Source organism: Gossypium raimondii, chromosome 10 (assembly GCF_025698545.1).
Source record: "Gossypium raimondii isolate GPD5lz chromosome 10, ASM2569854v1, whole genome shotgun sequence".
NCBI lineage: Eukaryota > Viridiplantae > Streptophyta > Magnoliopsida > Malvales > Malvaceae > Gossypium > Gossypium raimondii.
Window position 1 is genome coordinate 43,823,142 of NC_068574.1, and position 24,299 is coordinate 43,847,440.

Below are 24,299 nucleotides of genomic sequence, written 5' to 3' on the forward strand. Positions count from 1 at the left end.
GTGTGTTATGAAAATTATGCTATGTAAGTTATGTAAGTCACATAAGTTATGTAAGAAGTTATTTATGTAAGTTATGTAAGTTATGTATCGAAGTTAATTAACTAACTTATGTAATTTAAGTATAATATTAATGTAAGTTATGTAAGTTGTAAGCTATGTAAGATATTAATGTAAGTTAATTAACTAACTTATGTAATTTAAGTATAATATTAATGTAAGTTATGTAAGTTATGTATAATATTAATTAACTAACTTATGTAATTTAAGTATAATATTAATGTAAGTTATGTATAATATTAATGTAATTAGTTATGTAATTTATGTATTTTAATTAACTAACTTATGTAATTTAAGTATTATTTTAAGCAATTTAATAATTAATATTAACAAAGATGTGTAAGCTTACACATTTCGTCAATGATCTAATGTTATGTATAATACAAAAATTTAAGTATAATATTAATTAACTAACTTATGTAATTTAAGTATTATTTTAATGTAAGTTATGTATTTTAATTAATGTACTTAGTTATATATGTAAGTTATGTATAGTATTAATGTAATTAGTTATGTAATTTATGTATTTTAATTAACTAACTTATGTAATTTAAGTATTATTTCAAGCAATTTAATAATTAATAGCATGTGTAAGCTTACACATTCGTCAATGATCTAATGTAAAGTCTAATACAAAAATTGCTTGCCATGTCTAATTAATAGCATGTGTAAGCTTACCGATTTGGTACTTGGATTAGAGTCAAATTTATACTTTCACTATATTTAAATATGGAATTTTGCTACTGCACATTCCATTTCATTGATTTATAAATAAAAGAATTGATTATTAGAATATTTCCTATTGCATACAATTTGTTAATGTTCAATAATGATTTATGTTCACTAACACAAACTTAATGAAATATTCAGATTATTAGTTTGAATTGATTGATTTAATTAGTTACCTTAAGGTGATTCTAGAATTAATAATATCATTTTCATTATTATGATTGGTGGTCTGCAAATTATTCACTCTGACAATTAAATTATTTTGACAAAACTTACTATTTTCCTCCCGCACATGTATATTCATGAATCTTGAATTTGATCCCAGTGGAGGAAAATTTTAATTTTATGGCTATGAATTTGGAAGAGTTGAAGTTCATCTTCATCAAAGAGATGACAAAGCTATTACCTTGTCATAGAGGAAGGTAGAGCAATTTACCGTGAAGAAATTTGTCAAAATTTACCTCAAGCTAATGGCTTAACAATTGAAGTAACGAATGATATGTAAGCGAGAGACAAATGATGCGAGGCGAGACAAATTTCATGATTGAAGTAGAATGCTCAAGTTAGGTTTACGGGTTCAAAATTACACTCTATCACATTCAACTATAGAACCAAAAGGGGGAAAAGGGAAGAAAAACAATAAGGCAGAAAATAAGGAATGAGAAATTGAACCAAAAGGCATAAAATATAGAAATAGAAGGAATACAATAAGAGATTCCAGCAAAAGAGATGAACAGATTTGCAAAGAACTATTTGAAAATGAAAGTATAACCGCAAAACTGAACGGATTTGAAATCCAACCACAAACTTCAGACAATTTCACATGAACTGAATCAAAAGGAAGTTGCAAACGAAATCAAATTACAAAAAGTAAAAGAAGTCTCTAATAAAATGATAAAATCAAATCACAACAATGTAAAAGGAATATACCCTTGGCTCGATTCGATGTCGAGAAGAAACGGAAAGCTTACAGTAGTTTCGTCACGGCTTGAACCCACGATTGGGCTTTTCGGTTAGAAGAAAAGGGAAGTTCGAAAGTGAAATCTCGTAAAAATCGAAATAATTAGAATGAAAAAAACGTGGCTGATTTTTATGATGAAATAATCGTAAATCTCGCAAATTGCTCACTTGAAATCGATTCACCGAATAAACAAATTTTTATGATGTAATCGGTTTATTCAAACCCGGATCCCAAAAAACAAAACCCTAAAATTTTAATCTTAATCGCCATCGATGTAAATGGCTTACCCGGGATACAAATCTCGACTTTGCCCAACAATGGTGTAAAGATCGATTCCAAACGAAGTTGATTCACGAGATGTCGGCTCCTAGAACTTAGTTGCTAATTTTTTTCTTCCTCTCGAATCATTCGTTACTCGCAAAAATTTAGAAAATTTTGGTAAAGGAGACGGAGGAGGGATGAAGTAAAATGTCCTCTTAGGAAATGACACCGCTTAAGGTAATTTTAAGTCTCGCTTATGGCGTTTAAAAAACGCCTCTATTGTATTCACATTTGCGGCGTTTTAGACAGAAATGCCACTAATATTTTAAAGCACGTAAAGAAACGGCGTCGTTTTAATAAATTATAGTGCCTCTTGTGGCATTTTCTGCAAAAACGCCACAAAAATTAATAACCTGAATTAAACCGGCGCCGTTTTTACAAACACTTATATATCCTTGCGGCGTTTTCAATAAAACGCCAGTAATAGATTATATTCTTCCACTCAAACGGCGCCGTTTTCCAATATTTTAAATTTTATCCATAAACCTGAAACGACGTCAGTATCAAAACAATTTTGAATTCTTTTGTATGCGTTTTTATAAAAACGCGGTAATGTCCACCTTTAGCGGCGTTTTTGGCAAAACCGCCACCAAGGAATTTAATTTCTATTACCAAATCGGTTCCGTTTTGGAAAATTTAGAGATATTAGCGGCTTTTTCTAAAACGCCACTAAATTTCACATTATTTATTTATTTATTTTATTGTATTTTCATTAAAATTTTTAGTAAATAATTATTAAAGTTTAAAGTAATCTTTAAAAGTTTTTATAAAATTAACATTATTAGTTTTTTTATTTCCTTTTTATTTTTTTATTTTTCTTATATTTTGGTCCAAATTAAATAATTAATTACATATATATATATATTCATATAAAAAATATCAAATTGTTAAGGCTAAATATTTTTCAGACATTTTAGTATTAATTAATTGTCTCATTTAACAAGTCTCAAATAAACCTTGTATCAATTAGTATGGTAGTGACGAAAAATTGGGGAAACAAAACCGCACGGCCGGGCGGTCAATATATAAATTAATATATTTTAGAAATATATACTCATAATTTAAATATATTTATTTTATTATTAAGAACATATTTAATATATAAATTAATAAAACTAATTAATCTGAGCTTAAACCTTAATCTGATCTAAACCCTTAAATCACTAACTCTTAACCCTAAACCACAAACCCCAAACCCCTAAACCCTAAACATTATTTAATATGTAAATTATAAAACACTAATCAATCTAAATCCTAAACCCTAATTGGACCCCGAATCACTAACCCCAAACCCCTAACATTATTTATTAATATATATAAATTAAAAAAACTAATTAATCTAAATCCTAAACCCTAACTCGACCCCGAATCACTAACCCCTAACCCCTAAACATTATTTAATATATCAATTAAAAACACTAATTAATCTAAACCCTAAACCCTAAGCCTAAATCCCTAACCCCTAAACAATATTATTTAATATTATATAATTTAATATATATATTACTTAGTCTAAACCCTAAACTCTAACCTAACACCGAATCCATAGACCCTAAACTTCTAACCTTTAAAGGTCAAATTTAACCTCTAACCCCTAACCCCTAACCAATAAACCCCCTAATTCCATATTCTATATATAAACATTAAAATTGTAACTCTTAAACCGGCCCTAATTAATCCTAAATTAACCATATATTTATACCCTAAACTATAATGATAATTAAATTAAATATTTTTAAATTAATACTATCGTATCTTTTACAATTATATTTGAAATTATTTAATATATACTTTAAAAATCAATCAATTATGTACCCAAAAAATTTTAAAATAATTTCAAATAATAGTATTGTAATTTCTCCATTTTTAACATATATTTTCTATGTTTTTTTATTTCAAATTATTTCTACGTGTCATTATTTCAAATTTATTCATTTTAACAAATATTCAATTAAAATAAATTGGATTTTAATTAATATAAATAAACAAATTACATAGCAAATAGATAGATAAAATGTTTTTATGGCGCTTTTTAAAAACGCCGCTAAAGACTCGAGCATTAGCGGCACTTATTCGTAAACGCCGCTAAAGACCCTAAAACTCGTAAAACGGTGCCGTTGGGCTTAGGCTTTTTTGCGCGCTTTTAAAAAACGCTAAACACTGAGCATTAGCGGCGCTTTGAAAAACGCTAAAGACCCCAAAACTCGTAAAACGGTATCGTTTGGCTTAGGCTTTTTGGCGCTTTTAACAAAACGCCGCTAAAAGACCTAAGAATTAGCGCGATTACAAAATGCGCGAAGACCCCAAAACTCGTAAAACGGTTGTTGGTTTAGGCTTGTTGCGCATTTAAAAAACGCCGCTAAAGACTGAGCATTAGCGGTAGCAAAGCGTAAACGCCGCTAAAGACCCCAAAACTTAGTAAACGCAGACCGTTGGGTTTAGGCTTTTTGGTGTTGTTAAAAACCGCCGCCACAGACGAGAATTAGCGGCGCTTTATAGAAACGCCACTAAAGACCCCCAAAACTCGTAAAACTGCACTGCTTGGCTTAGGCTTTTTGGCGCTTTCAAATAAACGCCGCTAATGCTTATTTTTAGAGGCGATTTTTAAAAAACGCCGCGAATAATCGACCCTTACCGGCGTTTTCCTAAAAGCGCCGCTAATGCTTGATTTGTAGTGGCGTTTTTTGTTTAATCGCCGCTAAAAGCCAGTTTTGGTGTAGTGGTCCTGAGAATTGTTCAACTAGAAAATTTTATTAAAGAATTTTCTTGAAAAATTAAATTGGAAAATCTAATTGATTTTTGGAAAATTTAATTTTGATCAAGTAAAATTAAATTAATCAAATTAATTTAATTAATATGATATTTTTAGAAATTAATTTTCAAGTTAGACAATTTATCCAAGGGGTAATTGAACTTGAAAGTTGGATCTGAAATCGTAAATTGGGCCTAGGAGCCCAAAACTAAAACCAATACCCAAAAACTGGTCGAACCAGGTTCAGTATGTGAAACCGGGCCAACAGTCTAACAGGTGGCTAGACTGAAACGGTCAGGTCGTCACTGACCCAGATCGAACCGGCAGCAGATGAACCGACTCCGGGTGCCGTAAGGGTGTCACACTTGCACCACCAGACACGACGATGCTGGCAGCTGCGACGGCGTCGTCCCGATGGTCGGCAACAGTTGGTCTTTGGAGATTGAGTAGTGGAAGAGTTACACTCCTACTAGGACTTTGCAAGAGAATTTGATTTCAGATTAACTATTCTAAAATTAATATTATTTTAATAGTTTAATATTAAATTAAATTAAATATTTATCTTAATAGTATTTTATTAATTTAATATTAAAGTGATTATCTTAATATTTAATTTAATTTAATGTTTATCTATTATTTTAATAAGATTTAATATTAAATTTAATCTAATATTTATCTTGATATATATTATATTAATTTAATATTAAAATAATTAAATTTAATTATAATTGAACTCTCTAAACTCTCCCTATATAAAGAGAGTCTTGGGTCATTATTCAAGACGAAGTTGTAGAGAGAAAATTCTCTAAAGAGATTATTTTAGAAAATTTCTAGAGATATTTTTCTAATTTAAAACTTGACCCAAAAATTTTGAGAAATTATGAAATTACCCCATTGATAATTTTTGTGAAAAATTTTCTAATTCGAAGCTAGCCTAGACTCGGCAGACGTGAGCTTGAGGATAGCGAAGAAGACTACTCGGTCAAAGCGCTCATCCTAGATGAATCGAAAATGTACAATTTTGATACATTTTCGATTAAGTGTTTATTACTTTTGATATCACGGCCAAGATCTTTTTTTGGAAAAAAATTTTAATACTCTACTTTTTCCCTAAATTTATTTTTCGCCACATTTTCCAAACCCATTTTTCTAACAGTAATACAGTGGCAAAATTTAACAGTAGTAGTTTTTCAGAAATACAAAGACAATGAGCATTTATCATTCACATATCATGCACACAACAGTAGTAATTCAGTCAATTAGATCATTGATTCCAAAATGTTCATATTATCAGAGACTCAATTGAGTGAAATAAAACTCTAAAAACAGTTCAGAGAATATCCAAGGACTAAATTACACATGACATAATTTTTTGGAAAAAAATTGTAAAACAAGGGACACATCCGTATGAGAAGCTATAGACCGTGTGGAAAGGTTACACAGCTGTGCGGTTAAGTTGTATAACAGACTGTGGTCGTGTGACAATTGCAAAAATTAACCTACAGGGGAGAATGGTTGTGTGGCAGGCCACATGGAAGGGTTGTGGTCGTGTGGTTTACGAACTAGCCTAGGGTTTCAGAGGTATATGGCCGTGGGGGGCATGTGCTCCACACGCTCGTGTGGGAGACCGTGTGGCCTTATTCCTTGACACGATTTATCCCGATTCGCTTGGAAAAGATCACACACCATTCACCAGAAGCCTGATCGACGTTCCTTACGATCAAATCTGATCCGATGCACCTAAAATAGGTCATTCAAACGACATTTATACACGAGTTAATAATTGATTTCAAGATTCATCATGATTATCGAAAGATTTGTCAAGAATAAAAAAAGATTGTTTAATTGAACGTAGAATTAGCACGAAATAGAAAAACTAAATAAATTCCGGATCTAAACTTTGGAACGAGATGTACATATTGTTTCTTGGCAAGGATTGAAATGCTATTGACTTCAATTACAAAACCGGTAGAAGAATAATTGAAGGAGAATGATTTGATTCGGGAGAAGAAAAATAATCAATAGTAGTTTAGTTGAAAATATGATATAAAGAAGAGGAAAAGAGAAGAAAAAAAAAGAAATAGGAAGGGGAATTTCTATTGGGAATTGAAAAGGGCAATTTGTGAATTCTAATAAGGAAAAAATTGGTTAAATGACTAGGGTTTGTGCGTCACTTGTAATTTCCTCAAAGCTGGCCGAATTTCAAAACAAAATGGGAGGGAAGGGCGTGGCTTGAAACTAAGAACACAAGGGAGGAGAACTAATATTTAATTGTTGGGCTATTACCCATTTATTATTAAGTGTTATCCCCAAAAGCATATATTTTAGTGTGATTTTTATCCTAGGATGTTGAAAATAAAAAGAAAAAAATAAGGGAGAAGAGCTACTTGAACTTCAATTCTTTAGATAGGGAACCAACAAACCTATTCAATTTTCTTAATTAATTATTTCAGCTAACCCTTTATATATTAGGGCGTGACACGATTTGTCATAATAATTAAAAAATTAATATCTCTATTGTATTCTCATTATATTTTTATATGTAAATAGTGCAGATATATATAACTTACTTTCAAAGAAATAAATTTATATATACTAATAATCCATTTTACATGAAGTTTAGATATTTGTTTTATTTGATTTTTGTCATATTTCAATTTTCATAATATGCATAATATTTTTCAAATAATCTAGTTATTTTATTTTATTTTTCAATAACTGAATCACTATATATATCAATATAATATTTAAAATTTTAATTTGTTTTTATTCTAACAGGTTACATAAAATTGAAAAGAGATTACACCATGAATTAAACAGTTCGCCCATCTCTGTTAGATTCCTTTTCAGCTTTATTACAATTTTCAAACATTTTGACCTTTTACGTTAATCTATACTACTAAGGGCATGGACCCCTTCTTTCCCAGGTGGTTAAATTTCAATTTCAATCACTATTTGTGTTTTGTAATATGAATTTTAAGAATTGTTAATATTATTAAATTCTTTTTTGTAAAATTCAAGTTCATTACAATACTAATTTTTTGTCACGTGATTATCGAGCTTAGTGCTTTTTAAATTTTAGAATGTCACTCCAATAAAATTAATAGAAAAATGAACTGTGTTAATAATTAGATCTAAAATTTTAAATTAAAAGATTAGAGGGACTAAAATTTTAAAATAAAAATATAAGGACTAAATTATGAGTTTACAGAAACTTGAAACATATCGTGAAGAGTGAAAAACAATAACAAATTGGCAAAGCATTTGAATTTTTAACAAAAAAAAAAACAGCGTGATATGAAACTATATTATCTAGCAAAATTGATGAATGTTTGTACTTTTAGTGAAAAATAAAAGTTTAAATTTTGAAAAGATAATCATAATATGAATGGTTAAGAAGGCAGGTAGTGGGAGCTTGGGAATTAAATGATGGAAGATATTTGAAGCAATATATTGTTGACTCACATCTGATATTTTGAGTTTGAGGAAAATTGGCAGTGACTTTGGAGCCTTAAATTTAATATATAATAAATGCAGGTTACATCCCCTTTTCTAATGCATAATTATGGATTTCGAGCTATACAAACCATTTTTGGTTAGTGGTAAATTGATAATGTAATTTCGGATATTAAAATTTATTTTAAGTTCAATCCTTTACTTGTTGTCAACAACCACAAATAACACCCGCATAATTGATTATGAAAGCTAAATTTTGCTTTCGTTTTGATGCTTCAATTATTCCAAAAATTTCTTTTAACTTACTAAACTATCATACCATTTATATCTAAGTCATTAGGTTGTCAAGATTTTTTTCTTTTAAAAAGAAAGTTCACCTAGTAAACTCCAACCAATAATTTGACAATTGGTATAGTAGATTAGTACCCATCCACTAGTAGAACGTACTTTAGATCCAAATTAATTTGACAATCCATGTCGAAGATCAGAGAATAAAATTATTTAGATTTTAATTTGTAGATTCGTGATATTTAAATCTATTTTATGATAATAAAAAACTAAACTGCAGAAGAGAAGAGGAATGAGAGCTTTCAATTGGTACAAATGGTATGAACAATGAAAGTCATATATCAGTGATTTTAACAACTCAGTGGTTCAAATGAAAAATTTTAAATAATTCAGTAATCATTTTGTAATCTTTTGAAGTTAGGTGGCCAAAACGTAAATTTACTAATAATTTAATGATTTTGAGTTAAACTTATCTATGGTGACTTGACCCGATGGCCTACTCGAAAAGTGAAAGAGCTTGGGTAAAAATATAGGCATGTTTTCTAAACATGTCGGACCTGGAGTAAACTTTTTTTTTTGCCCAAGTCTTCCCAAATTTACAAAAAAAAAAAAAAAGAAAAAGAAAAAGAACTACTACTTTTTTTTTATTGCTTTGCAGTGTTTTTTCATTGTTTTGCTATTATATTGCTTCTATTTTATTGTTATTGTTTGAATATTGTAAAACTCTTGTTTTATTGTTAGTTTTGTTACTATTTTAGAGGTATTTACTTGCTAAGTTGTACTTATCTTAGTGTTATTTACTTTTCTTTCCATTTATTGGAAATCATTTATTTTAATATTTTTAGTGTATTTGATGTATTATATTTTAAATTTTTTATATAATTTTTAATAAAAGTAAGCTAAATTGAATTTAAGTTTTAATATTTTTATTCAAAATAAATTTAAACAAAAACTTAGACTCATTTTTCAAATCAAACTAAACTCAAATTTAAAAAACCTGACTTGAATCCAATCTCACCCCATCTATAGAAAACTCTACTTTGGGTGTAGCTTACCCAACAAATTAATCAGTAAATTTTGTCAAAAATAAAGTGTGAAAATGCAATGATAAGAGTCATCATTCCACACTTGTCCACGGGAACAGGCTAACAGCTCGCAATAAATGTCATAATATTGCAGATCTTCCCTTCACCTTTTGGACTCTACCACTGTTTGTGTGGCCTGCCTCTACTTTTCCCACCCACTGTTTCTCCTCTATTTAAAACCCATTCCTATTCTACATTTTCCTCCAAAGAAAGAAAAAAAAAGAAACTTTCTTTCCATCCAAAGAACATCTTTCTTTCAACCTCTGAAAATGGAGAGCGAAAGCAACAACAAAGTGAGCAATGGTTTGGATGGCAGCACAGGGGCAGAGAGCATGGCGAGAAGAGGGAATACGTGTGAGTTGATCCTGAGGGTTGTGGCTTTGGCGCTGACTGTTGCGGCAGCCATTGTTCTTGGTGTGGATAAACAGACTAAGGTGGTTCCAATTCAGATAGCCCCAACTTTGCCTACCGTCAATATTGCTGCCCAAGCTAAGTGGCATTATTTGTCAGCTCTGGTGTAAGTAATTATTTCACTTTGAAAACCTTTCAACCTCATATTTTTACTGAAATCCACAAGAAAAGTCAACAATTTTTATTTCTGTTTCCAAGCCAAAGGTTAAGTAGGAGAGAAAAAGAAACCCAAAACTGATTCAATCCAACAAGATTTAATGGTGCTTTTATAAAAAAAAAAATATTAACTAAAACATTAAATAACAATTCAGGTAATTTTATATTATATATCATCTTTAAGAAATTATTTTTCAATTAATATTTTTATTAAAATAATTTGAATAAATGATTAAATTAATAAAATATATAAAGTTAAATTTATATTAATTTAAGAAATTTTAAATGTATTAATTGAATTAAATTTTGAATAATTATTTAATACATCTTAAAATTTAAGATTTTACCATATAATTAAAAATAAAAATAAAAATTTATATTTAAAATAAATAAATCAATAAGACGTGATAAAATCTCAACCTATTTCACCATAAATTTTATTTCGTGTTTGAGAGATTTTAAAACTAATTTAACTCAACTGTCAACTACTATTTTTTATTGGAATTAATTTAATCATGTATATGTTTTATTAATATTTTTTTAAAAATGTGATTCTGAATAAATTATTATTTTAATAGTGAAAATGAGAGTATTAAAAATATGTTATAAATGGTGAAACCAGGTACGCAGTGGTAGCAAATATAATAGCAAGCATATATGCAGCAATTTCAATAGTAATCATGTTGGGATCCAGAAAAGGAAAGTCGAGCACAAGATTGGGTCAAATGGTGGGAGTGGTGGACCTTTTAATGGTGGGATTGCTATTTTCGGCCAACGGTGCCGCCTTAGCCATCGGGCTGATGGGGTACAAAGGCAACTCTCACGTTCGGTGGAACAAAGTTTGCAATGTGTTCGACAAATTTTGTGACCAAGTCGCTGTTTCCATTCTTCTTTCTTTACTTGCTGCCTTGGCTTTTACTGCTTCGGTAGCCATTACTCTTCTTAAGTTCCATAAGAGATTTGCATCTAAATCGTGAATTTCAGTTTATTTTATGTTGACAAAAATAAAATATTTTAAATGTAATAGCATGTATGTGAATTATTGGCTGTCGTGATTTATCATTTTATTGCTATGGGTGGATTTTATTTATTTATAATAAATAAGCAATCGAGTTATCTATTCGAACTAAAAAAAATTCAAGTTGATCTATTTAATTAACTTTTTATAATGCATAGTATCAACAAAAGAAGAGACATAGTATAATAAGGTTTTGAATAGAGAGAAGTCCGCTTATTAAATGATATGGGCAAAATATTAAAAAAAAAGTCACTTTTTTTTTTAATTTATTGAAATGGGCCCAGTATTTTATTATTTACCGGAATGGGCCCTTTTCCCCTAAATTGCGTCCACGTCACCGCGAAGTCAAGGGACGTGCCAGGAAATCGCGGCCACGTCAGCGCTCTTTGCTGACGAGGCAACAAAGCTCGTCCACGAAAGCGCGATTTGTGTGCATGTCAGGAAAGCGCGCTGACGTGGCCGCAATTTGTTGCCACGTAGTGCGCCCTTGGGGACGCGATTTGCTCCGCGCGTGAACAGTGCAACGGTCATTTTTTTTACCGTTACCCCCCCAATGGTAAAAAAAAAATCTATAATACCTCCACCCCTTATTTTTTTTTCACAAACTAATCCTCTCTCAAATTTCCTCTAAATTTCCTCTCAATTTGTTCTCAAATTCCTTCCAAATTTCTCTGAAATTCATATTTAATCGCAATTTGCTCTTAAATTTCTCTTAAATCCCTATTTTTAAATAAATTTAAATAAATTTATTTTTTTAAAATTTTTTTAAATCGTAAAAATTTGTACAATTTCAGCAATGGTCGAAGAATTGACTCGTCTTGATAAGCAGCACATATCCGTCAAACAAATGAAAATGGTAAGTGTTAAATTTAATTTTTAAATATTATTTAAGATTTTTTATTTATGCATTTTATATAATTATTAATTTATTATTTGTTATAAAAGTCAGAGATCGGATATTGGAATGCAATATCCTAATATGCATGCTCCTCCATCACCGCTGGTAGAGAACTACTGCTGGAAGCGGGTTTTGGCACGTGGCACGGTGAGGTTGGGATGCAAGGTGGACCCAAACTTATCGGTGCGTTGATGGAGAGGTGGAGACCGAGACGACACATTCCATCTTCCATGTGGGAGTGCACTATCACGTTGGAAGATGTCACCACAATTGGGATTGCGGTGGGCGGGTTCCCAAATATCGTCCGCCTAATCTAGCGATTGGGGAGCGGTGTGCTACGAACTTTTGGGTGCTATTCCGGAGAAAATGGACGGAGGTAAGATCGAGATGGGCTGGTTACGAGACACATTCTTGGATCCGGATGATGATTCAACCGAAGTAGAAAGAATCCGATATGCTTGGGCATACATTCTTCAGATAATTGGAGGTTATCTGATGCCAGACTTGTCACGGAGCCGCGTACATCTAAGATGGCTGCTGAAACTCGTTGATTTTAGAGCAGCTGGTGAATTGAGTTGGGGGTCTGCTGCCTTGGCGACATTATATCGGGAGATGTGCGGGGCGACGCTACCGACTAAAGTAAAAATCAGACGTTGCTTGTCACTACTGCAGTCATGGGCATGGTTTCGCTTTCCATTTCTACGTCCTCGTGTGGACCACCCATATACATTCCCACTCATAACGAGGTAAATTTTATATTAGATTTTACAATTATTATGTAGATTTTTAAAAATAAAAGTATGCTAAAAATTTATTTAATTAGGTGGAATCATCCGGCAAGTTATGCTCGATTACCTACCTCTCTTGAAGATATACGGCTTCTATTAGACCAACAGTCGAAAGCACAAGTAAGTATTAAATAAAAATGATATTTCCACCATTCGCTAGTCGATTGGTATTTAGTATTTAGTATTATGTATATAACTAATATTTCTATCATGTTCATATAGTTTCAATGGACACCATACGAGGATCCGACAATTCAGACAGTAATTCCGGATGAGTTCTTACAAAATCCAAACGCTTGGCACGCGAAAGTCGCGTTGATCAGCTATGCGACCGTGGAGATGCACCAATCAGACAGAGTGTTACGGCAATTTGGATGTAGACAACCGATTCCTGTGGCACTTGAGGTGTTTGATGATCACAACAAAATCGACCTATGACAACTGCATATGGATTGGCCGAGATTTTGGTCCCACTACATCGAAATGTGGGAAGATGGGTATGAGTATATACCTACTATGGAACCGATCATCATTCCGGAGTTAGCGTGCGTGCCGGAATACATGCCATGATTTAGGATCCATGGCAAGCCGTATTTACTGTTGGTAGAGGAGAGGCAGTGGAAATTACATGTCCAAAGGGAAAGACGCGGGCTTTTAAATCCAAGACGACTGGATGACGACGCTGGCCCCACAACGAGGCCCAGACATTCACTCGGCCCATCATCAGCGACCATTCAATCACCAGGCCCAACGAGAGCACCGACTCAGTCACCCGACCTAGCAGTTCAACCAATGATACCCACGGCACAACCTTTTCAGATGATGCCAGGTGCGTTTCCTAGCCCATTTATGTATCCTAACCCTTATATGTTTCCTTTTTCGAGTTCTATGGCAGGTTGCAGTCAATGGCCCTGTTCAGCTCCATTTCCTGTTACGCCGAGTGGACCGTCGATGTATAGGCCAGCGACGCACGAGGGATCGTAAGAGGGGCCGTCGGGGAGCTCTTCTTTTTACCAATCCCCACCACCGTATGGGTTTTAAACATCGTCGGCGTTGGTGATGCAAACACCTCCACATTCACTATTCTATCAAGGTGGCTCATCGTCTCAACTCTGACAACCAGATTCCCTACCGGAAGAACCAGAATCCCCGTCGGAGGAACCACAACTGCTGTCGAAAGCTTGACAAAGAAGGAATCCAATACAGAATCACACGACTACGCCATAAAATAATCGAATCCCGTGCACGGAGATTGAATTGTATTTTAATTTATTTGTATAAATATTTTGAATATTTTGATATTATTTGATGTAATAAAATAGAAATTTTTTTGAGTTATTACTTAAAACCCTAAAATAAAATTTTATAAATTTATAATATATAATTAAATGCATAATTTAATTGACAAACCCTAAACCCTTAACTTAAAAACTATAACCCTAACCCTTAACTTAAAAATCCTAGCCCTTAACTTTAAAACCCTAAACCTTTAACTTAAAAACTCTAAACCTTTAACTTAAAAACCCCAATCATTGACTTTAAAACCCTAAACTCGTAACTTAAAACCCTAAACCCTTGACTTTTAAACCCTAAACCCTTAACTTTTAAACCCTAACCCTTAACTTTAAAACCTTAAACCCCTAACTTAAAAACCCTAAACCCTTAACTTAAAAACACTAACCATTAACTTAAAACCCCTAACCCTTAACTTTAAAACCCTAAACCTTAACTTAAAACACTAAACCCTTAACTTAAAAACCCTAACCCTTGAGTTTAAAACCCTAAACCCTTAACTTAAAAACCCTAACCCTTAACATAAAAACCCTAACCCTTAACTGAAAAACCTTAACACTAACCCTTAACTTAAAAACCCTAACCCTTAACTTTAAAACCCTAAACTCTTAACTTTAAAACCCTAAACCCTTAACTTAAAAACTTTAAACCCTTAACTTAAAAACCCTAACCCTTGACTTTAAAACCTTAAATTCTTAACTTAAAAACCATAAACCCTTAACCTAAAAACCCTAACTCTTAACTTTAAAACCCTAAACCCTTAACTTAAAACCCTAAACTCTTAACTTAAAAACCTTAAACCCTTAACTTAAAAACCTTAACCCTTGACTTTAAAACCCTAAACTCTTAACTTAAAAACCATAAACCCTTAACCTAAAAACCATAAACCCTTAACCTAAAAACCATAAACCCTTAACCTAAAAACCCTAACCTTTGACTTTAAAACCCTAATCCCTTAACTTAAAAACCATAAACCCTTAACTTAAAAATCCTAAACCCTTAACTTAAAAACCCTAACCCTTAACTTAAAAAGCCCTAACCCTTAACTTTAAAATCCTAAACCTTAACTTTAAAACCCTAAACTCTTAAATTAAAAACCTTAAACCCTTAACTTAAAAACCCTAACCTTTAACTTAAAAACCCTAACCCTTAAATTTAAAACCTTAAACCCTTAACCTAAAAACCTCAAACCCTTAACTTAAAAACCTTAACCCTTAACTTTAAAACCCTAACCCTTAACTTAAAAATCCTAACACTTAACTTAAATATAATTTGATAATTTTACTAACCATTAATACAATTATCAATTAATAATTTTACATTCACATAATGCTAGATTTAAAAAATGTTTTGACTGGTACTAACAATTAATAATTTGATATAATTTGATAATTTTACTAACCATTAATACAATTATCGATTAATAATTTTACATTCACATAATGTTAGATTTGAAAAAATGTTTTGACTGGTACTAACAATTAATAATTTGATATAATTTGATAATTTTACTAACAATTAATACAATTATCAATTAATAATTGAAAAAAATATAATTTGTTTACAACTACATTCAACTATTACGATTAGGGCATGATCGACTTGTATGGCCTGGATTCCTACACCATTTGCACAACTTCTATTGACTGACTGTTTTTTGGATATCCATATTGTTACGTATTCTAGTCGAGCAAGGTCGATCCTTTGGTTTGCGATGCAATTTTCTATCCCGTAACAGTTTAAAAGGAGCAAGAGATACGGGTGGCCACTTACGTTCATCTGGGACCGGTAGGAAAACGTGTCTCCAGACGTTGTACATGTTTTCTAATTTGTACATTTCGTCCACATAGCTTATCGGATCCAGACAGAGATTCTGACAAGCTGCAATAACATGAGCGCATGGATAATGAAGTGTATCAAACATCCTACAGTCGCAAGTCCTATTTCGCAAGTGTACACGATATTGCCCGCCAACAACACCTTGGTGCGGTCTGTCAAACTCTGTCACGCGAAACCATAAGTTGTCTCGATCGTGACACACTGTGTGCATGGTGTTCGCCCGCGCCTTGGCCTTGTTAATTTCTTGAACTACCTTACTGCACCATACATGGCGCCGCCAAACGAAAATATGTCTCTCGCACAACTGATGTTATCGGTAGATGGCGCGTTCCTTTTAGAACAAAATTTATGTATTCAGCCAGGTTTGAGGTCATATGACTATATGTTGCAAAGGTAGTCCGCGCCTTTTCCGTTAATTGAACATAAATTTGCTAACATCTCGTGGAAACGGTCTTTATTTATTTCATACCCTACCAATATAAGTTCATAGTGAATATTACATACCACTTCTTCATTTACAACTAATTCAAATTGACAATTGAAAGAACACAGATAGACACTAAATACCCATGTTGGTCACTTGTCGTCGTTTGCTCTTAGATGGATATTGCCTGTAGTAGTTGGAAGCAACGTGCCTTAGGCAATATCGATGGTGTGTGCACTGCCATAAGCTTCCCTGTCAATCAAATGCAGCTAGTATACCGGTGCCTCGATCTGAAATAACACAGATATCAGGTTGGGGGCACACATGCCTCCTTAACCTAGAAAGAAAGAAATCCCAGTCATCAGACGACTCCTCTCGTGTTATTGCAAATGCAATTGTAAGAATTCTCCCACCGCCATCCTGTGCCACTGTAAGCAATAGCCGATGAGTATACCTACCAAACATAAAGGTACCGTCAATTTGTACCAATGGCTTGCAGTATGGAAATATGTCTCAACATTGCTTAAAGGTCCAAAACAGGAGTTTGAACACTTGACATCCAAGTAGCAATCGACCGTTGTAGTACGCATGTTCCGTTTCAAGGTCTGTGATGGCACTTGGGACGTATCTCTCTAGCACTTGACACCACTGCCATATTTCATTATATGAGGCGTCCTACCCACTATGCACCTTCTCCAATGCCTTTTTCTTAGCTATCCAAGCCTTGCGATAAGAGAGCGTGTACACTATTTGGCTACGGATATTGGCAATTAACACCGGCACTGAAGTTTTGGGATTTGCTTTCACCGTGGTAGTATCAAGCTAGCTAACATAGCTGAATCCATCTTGGGATGATCTTGTGAAACACCTATAAACGGAGTACATTAAATAATGCAACATTACATAATAACAGTATTATTCAGAAACCATCAATATTGTACCTACAGCACATGTATGGGGACTTTGTACTTTTTAATCTCCCACAACCCTGTCATTTTCCTTAAGGAGGAGTAGATTTTCAATGAACATGTGTCGTCTTGCACCGCACAGTTTGCCTCAAACTTATCAGATTTGGATTTAACGACGTGGTAGTTAACACCGTTTTTGATGCTATGTTGTTTCAAAGCACGAATAAAACTATCCTTGTTGGTAAACTGATTACCAACTTCAAATTCACCCGAATCTAGCCCCGAACTTGTACGATCACGCAACCGGTATGGTAGATCTGAAAACTCTAACGCATCATCTACAGATAGATCGACATTATGCATGTGGTCTGGAGGTGAGTATGCTCTGAATCGTGGATTTTCTTCTTCATCTGAACTCTTTTCAGCATCTTCAGGTTCTGTTGGAATAGGCTCCGGTTCAGAAAATAAGCCAACTTCTGCACCATCGGGCCCGGGCTCTTGAGGTGGATCCACATCGGAGTCATCTTCTAACCCACAATCATCTGCAGCATACAAGGTCCCCTCACCAGTTGACGTCGTAGGGAGTATATCTTCCCTTCTTCTGGGTATTTCATAACGTCCCCAATTGGATGTAAATTGCCAACCACTAGAACTTGATGCCGTTCTCCAGTACGTATTTCCAGCATCAAACATTGAGCCACAGACGTACATGTCTCATCCACCGACAGAGTGTCATGCAGGGGGTATGCATTCGACACCGCTACCAAACATGGGCTGTTCCGTGTTTTGTAACCCGCTAACCGAGTGTCGGCCAGGGGTCATGTATACATCTTGAACACCGGTCGCAAGTACATCATTTGGCGATGTAAATTGTACATATAACTCAATATAAGGTGCTCCACTAGCAAGATGAGTCTGCACCATTGCCTCCAAGCTACGAGCACCTTTTATGTCGAACGAGTCATATGTCACTGGATCAACAGAAGAACAAAATCGATACGTAATAGACAGAACCTTCATTGGCTTCGTTCCGAAAATTTTACGCCTAATTATTTTACGAAGTTCTGTCAAATCTATGTTCTGGTTAAAAACCAGTCGCACCGTATTCTCGCACAAAAAAATAACACCATTCTCGGTGTGGCAAACCTCACCATTATAGTAAATAACAACACTAATACGTTCACTAATATTTGAAACTCTAACCTTCTTAGCCTCTCTAAATTGTTTCTGCTGTGACTTATGCATTCTGAGAACATTTTTTGCCTCATTTATAGCCTCAGCCCAAACATGCTACTGTAGCAAAAGCGTATCCACGAGGGCGCGATTTCACAATTTATTTTCAAATAGCATCTTGCTTGAAGCATTTTTTAAACTATTTTCTTAAAAACGTCAACTCGAAATTATTTCTTTCAGGACCTACTATAGTAAAAGCGCGTCCACGAGAGCGCGATTTCACAAATTCTTCTCAAATAGCATCCTGCTTGAAGCGTTTTTTAAACTATTTGCTCAGAAACGTCAACTCGAAATTATTTCTTCCAGGACCTACTGTAGCAAAAGCGCGTCCACGAGGGCGCGATTTCACAATTTCTTCTCATAAAGCATCCTGCTTGAAGCATTTTTTATACTATTTGCTCAGAAATGTCAACTCGAAATTATTTTTCCATAACCTACTGTAGCAAAAGCACATACACGTGGGCGCGACTTCAGAAATCCTTCTGATAAAGCATCCTGCTTTGATTTTATCTTAAAAACCCATAAACACGAAACGTAATCCAATTTTGAATAAATTATAATTAATTTAATTAGGAAACCCTAAACCCTAATCCCTTATTTGTTTACTTTTTTCTCTAAAACACTAGAAACCATAAAAACCTTAAGCCCTAAACCTTAAAATCCAAAAACCTAACGTGGGAAAAACGGGGAAATTGCATCCCTAGGGGCTCGCTACGTGGCAACAAATCCCTTATTTGTTTACTTTGTTGCCTCGTTAGCAAAACGCGCTGACGTGGCCGCGATTTCCTGGCACGTCCCCTGACTTCGCGGTGACGTGGACGCGATTTAGGGGAAAAATGGCCCATTTTGGTAAATAATAAAATACCGGGCCCATTTCGGTAAATTTAAAAAAAAGTGGCTTTTTTTGGTATTTTGCCCAAATGATATATTGAGATATTTATAGGAAAATTGAGAATCTAATGGAGGGCCTAATTGAGCCCACCATAGGTGAATGCCTAATGAAGGACTCAACCAGATTCAAATTGTGATAATGATATAACAATAATATCTTTTCAACCGAGAAATGAATTATAATAAAGTGATCATACCTTGATACCATCAATAGAGTACCTCTTCATTTAATAGCCATTGCAACGGTCAAATTTCAAGATTCAAAGTGAATTTTGACGGCACTCAAAATTTTCTCAAGGTCTTTTAAACAATCTTCACCTTCTCTTGACTTCAAATTTGGGTTACATGTTATCAATTAATATTAACCCAAAATTTGAAAGTTCGTTTTCGTTACATTCCTAGATTGCTTAATGAAGTTATAAACCACATGGCAAAATATGCTTCTATTGGAGTCTCATGATTACTATACTATGAAGAGCCTCTAAGTTTAATATGTGATTTTTTGCAAAGGGATATGAATAATCTTTCAATAATTTAGTCTATGATTAATATTGCAATCGCGTAACGATATTCTTTCTACCAAAAAAATTGGGTTACATGTTCCTCCTAGCCAAAGCCATCAAAAGGAAATACTTTGTAATTTTTCCATTATTTTTAAATTCACGCTCTTCCCTTCTATATAAAGCCCTTTTTCACCTTGATCTTCTTAGCAACCTCAACCCTTGCACTCCCTTTTTGTAGCAAATCCTATAAGAAATTAACATGATTTTCAAAGGAGCTAACCACAAACTTTTCATCTCCTAAATTACTATTACACCAAGTCTTAATCCACCTCAATTTACTCAGGAGATTTAGGTATTTTCCAGACCCATTTGTATCACTAAAAGATTTCTTTACCATCTTTCAAAACTAGTTTCATTTAACCAATAATTGGAAAAACGAAATGCTATCAAACTCTTCCAACAACATTGGATTGTGATCTCGGAAGGACAAGCTGAATAACATTCTGACACATTTGTAACAACTCAGGATACAAAAGAAATCAATTCAATCTACTAAAAGAAGCTTCAACTTTACAATTACTCCATCTATATTTACGTCCATGCAAGTGAATGTGCATAAGTTTAACAAGATCTTATTTTATATATTATATAATTTTTTATTATTTTCTAAGAATATTTTTATTATTTTTATAATTCCAAAATGAATCTGGACAAATGTGTGTCTAGATTCAAATAAACTTGGATAACCATTCGTTCTAGTTCATTGTGTAATTATTTTAAAATAATTTTAGAATATTCTTTTAGAAATTTTGTATTTTCAATGTTGATGTGGATCGTCACATCAACATTTGTTAGCTGACATGGTATTAGTTAACAACCACACTAGCGTTGCCGTTAGTGTCTAACGGTCAACATTGGTTAAGTTGGTCTCATTGGTCAAAATTGTCAGTTTAGGGGCCCAATTGGGTGCAAAACGTTGGGAATGACTTAGTTTATTTTTAAAAAAAATCTTTGAAGCTCTTTTATACCATTAAGAAAAATAAAAAATATAATTCGATTGGGTTCAAGTAATTGCAACTTTTAGCTTGCATTTCGTAAACTATCCAAACATGTAACACCTTTTGCCAGACCCGAACACTGGTATGAGCTACAAAATGCTACACTAGTTACGGGAGAAACAACGATCAAATAAATATCTAATTCATGTATTTATACATTTAAGTACAGCAAGACAGACATATTATATAATCTACAATCAATTCAGGGACTTACACTAGCATATGAATACTCTTATTCTAGTCCGCACTCAAACTAAGACCAAATTGTAAAGTTAAAAAATTCATGGACTGACGGTGTGACTTCGTCATTCCCTCGTTGCAGCATTGTCATCTTAATATTTCACACTACAACGTTGCTCTCTGAGATGGCAGTGTTATCACATCAAGAGTCTGAGGTTGCGACGTGTGTAACACCCCTTACCCAACCCGATTGCGGGGTTCGAGTTATGGGATGCTACAATTGTTGTTGAAGCAACCATAAACATTTAATAATCAAGTTACACTACAATACATGCATTCATAATCAAAACAACTCATACTTATGTTATACAATCTTTTCTGGGACTTATTCGAGCTAATTCGAGCTTATTTACTAACTTGAGCTTGAAAAAGGACCAAATTGCAATATTTTTAGAGTTTTCAGAATATGTATCGATACACCATAAAGGTATTGTTACCATTTTCACCTTTGATGTTTCAAAAAAAATGAATTAAAAACGCATGTATCGATACTAGACATAAAGTACTGATACCCTTATCAAGGTATCGATACCTTATCTCAGTATTGATATCATTTTTAAGTTCAATGTTTGAAAATTTAAGAAATAACACCAATGTATCGATACCATTTTCAAGGGTATCGATACCTCAGAGCCAAAAATGTCAAAAACTCACATTTTGGTACCTTCATGTCAACTTAACATTCTATACATTTGATGCCTACAACTCACACTTAGACCTGCACAAAACTAGCCAAAATATATACCAAAACATGCACTTAACCTTTCTAATCAACCAAACCAATATGCCTTAAATTGGCACCAAATCATTTCAATTCAACCTATTCCAAACTCAACTTATAGAATATGCCTTTAAACCATTCAAACCAACATTTAACAATGTCATATCAATATCAAATATACCAATTGAGAATCATTCAAAATCACAAAATTTTACTAAAGAAAACACATATACTTTCCAAAATTAAACAATAGGTAGGGTTTAAACTAAGTTAACATCCAAGCTAACATATATAAATTTTCACACCCAAAAATCTTAAGTTTAAGTTGGAATATGATTTTGGGTATTAATTTTGAAAAGCTTATAAATTGAGCGGGTTCTAGTGGAAAAAAGAGGAATTGGCAGGCTGGTTGTGGAAAGGTTGGATTTTAACTTTGGTTCTGTTACATTTGAATTAGGAATATATCTTGGCTGTTGAATTTAAGATCGGTGAAGGTTGTGCGGAAGTATTATATAAGGGAGAGACATTATTCTCTAGGGTTGTTCTTTCATTTTTCAGTTCATTCTTCATATTATTCATTGGTTTGATTGTAAGAGAGAAAGATTAAACAGCGGTTTGCATTGAGGAAATAAGCTAAATTTTATGTATAAGTAACTGATTATTTATCAAGCTGGTAAGCTTCCTAATCATTTCGTGTTTACGGATTTATGAAAAAAGAAGAAAGCTAAAGATGTCAGTTAATCCATTGGTTCTATACTGTATCAGGTAAGGTTATCGATAGTCACTTAAGTGACCTCTGCATGTAATGGAATTATTGTCACATCCCAAAAATTGGGTTAGAAGAGATAGGGTTAGTGAAACCAAGAGTGGTCACGTTTAATTTCTAAATTAAGGTTATAGGGATTTTATTAAGTAAGTTAATCTAATTTAATGGATAGGTATTATGCTTGTGTGTGAGAGGTTCTACGTTCAAACATTTTCCTTTGAATTTTTATTATATTTATCCTAACCTTACCCTTAAAACGTTTGGCTTTTATATTATCTTCGCTCAACCAATTATAAGAATGAGCTTGCTGGTTTAGTGGTAAGGCTTCAACTTACCCTTTGGTCATGTGTTCAAATCATTGCATGTGCAAACATAAATAATTTTTGCTAATTCTCCTTGTGCTGCCCTTATATCAGTGTTTAGGTTGTGTTTGAATTCTAAAACCTGATAAGGTGGTTAGTGGGGAGATTGAGTGTAACACCCTTAATCCTTATCCGTCGTCAGAGCAGGGTTACCAAACATTACCAGACTTTACGGACTAAATACGAACATTTCATAATATTTAATATACATATCAAGAACCAATTATAAAACACTCATATTGTCCCTTGTATTAGCCCTCGAGGCTCAAAATGCATTAAAAGTAAATTGGGACTAAACCAGAAACTTAAAGAATTTTTTCCAAAATTTCAAAATTCTGCTTAGGTGCAGGGAACACACGCCTGTGTGGCCAGGCCGTGTGGCTCACACGGCCAAGAGACATGTCGTGTCTTAGGCCGTGTGGGCATACGATTTGAGGCACACGGCCGTGTCCCAGCACGTGTAACTCTTTGACTTGGGTTACACGGTCTAGTCACACGCCCGTGTCCTAGGCCGTGTGATATGAAATTAAGTGCAGGGGTCAATGGCCATGCCACACGCCCGTGTGCTAGGCCATGTTCAAAAACCTAGGCATTCTATTTCTCAAATTTTAAAAATGCAGGGGACACGCGCCCAGACCACACGCCTATGTGCTAGGCCGTGTGTCACACACGATTGAGACACACGCTCGTGTCTCTATCCGTGTGGACAAAATTAGGCCATTTTAAGGCCACATTTCTCACCCATTCTTGATTTCAACCTAAACACTTCAAATTTCATACTTATAGGCCATAACAATGCCTTCAAAACAACCAATTCCTAGCTCTAATTTTGTCATATTATCACATACATCCTAACATTCTAATTTACCACATTAGTCAATTTACTTATATACCTATAGGTCACCCATCACCTAACTACCCCAACACATTTATCAACATGATTAATCCATACATACATAAGTTGGTTGGGAGTATAAACAAAATGTAACTCTTAACTTTTACGCAAACCAATTCAACCTTATACATGCCATATAAACCAAAATGTACATAGCAAAAACTACCGAAATGAGCTGGATAGTGTGACTTGATGTGTTGATCTGATCTCCTGATCTCACGTTAATCTATAAGGACATTAAACAAC

General features: G+C 33.5%; 2 protein-coding genes across 2 annotated transcripts; both read left to right on the top strand.

Moving 5' to 3' along the window:
• Window positions 1–9,780: 9,780 nt before the first annotated feature.
• Window positions 9,781–11,289, top strand: LOC105778160 (CASP-like protein 1E1). The gene is made up of 2 exons (XM_012601791.2): window positions 9,781–10,166; window positions 10,839–11,289. The coding sequence occupies exons 1-2, from the start codon at window positions 9,919–9,921 to the stop codon at window positions 11,191–11,193; spliced, it is 603 nt and encodes a 200-aa protein (XP_012457245.1). The 5' UTR covers window positions 9,781–9,918; the 3' UTR covers window positions 11,194–11,289.
• Window positions 11,290–12,465: 1,176 nt separating this feature from the next.
• On the top strand, window positions 12,466–14,114 carry LOC128034114 (protein MAIN-LIKE 1-like). The gene is made up of 3 exons (XM_052622867.1): window positions 12,466–12,878; window positions 12,956–13,040; window positions 13,143–14,114. The coding sequence occupies exons 1-3, from the start codon at window positions 12,499–12,501 to the stop codon at window positions 13,356–13,358; spliced, it is 681 nt and encodes a 226-aa protein (XP_052478827.1). The 5' UTR covers window positions 12,466–12,498; the 3' UTR covers window positions 13,359–14,114.
• The last annotated feature ends 10,185 nt before the right edge of the window (window positions 14,115–24,299 follow it).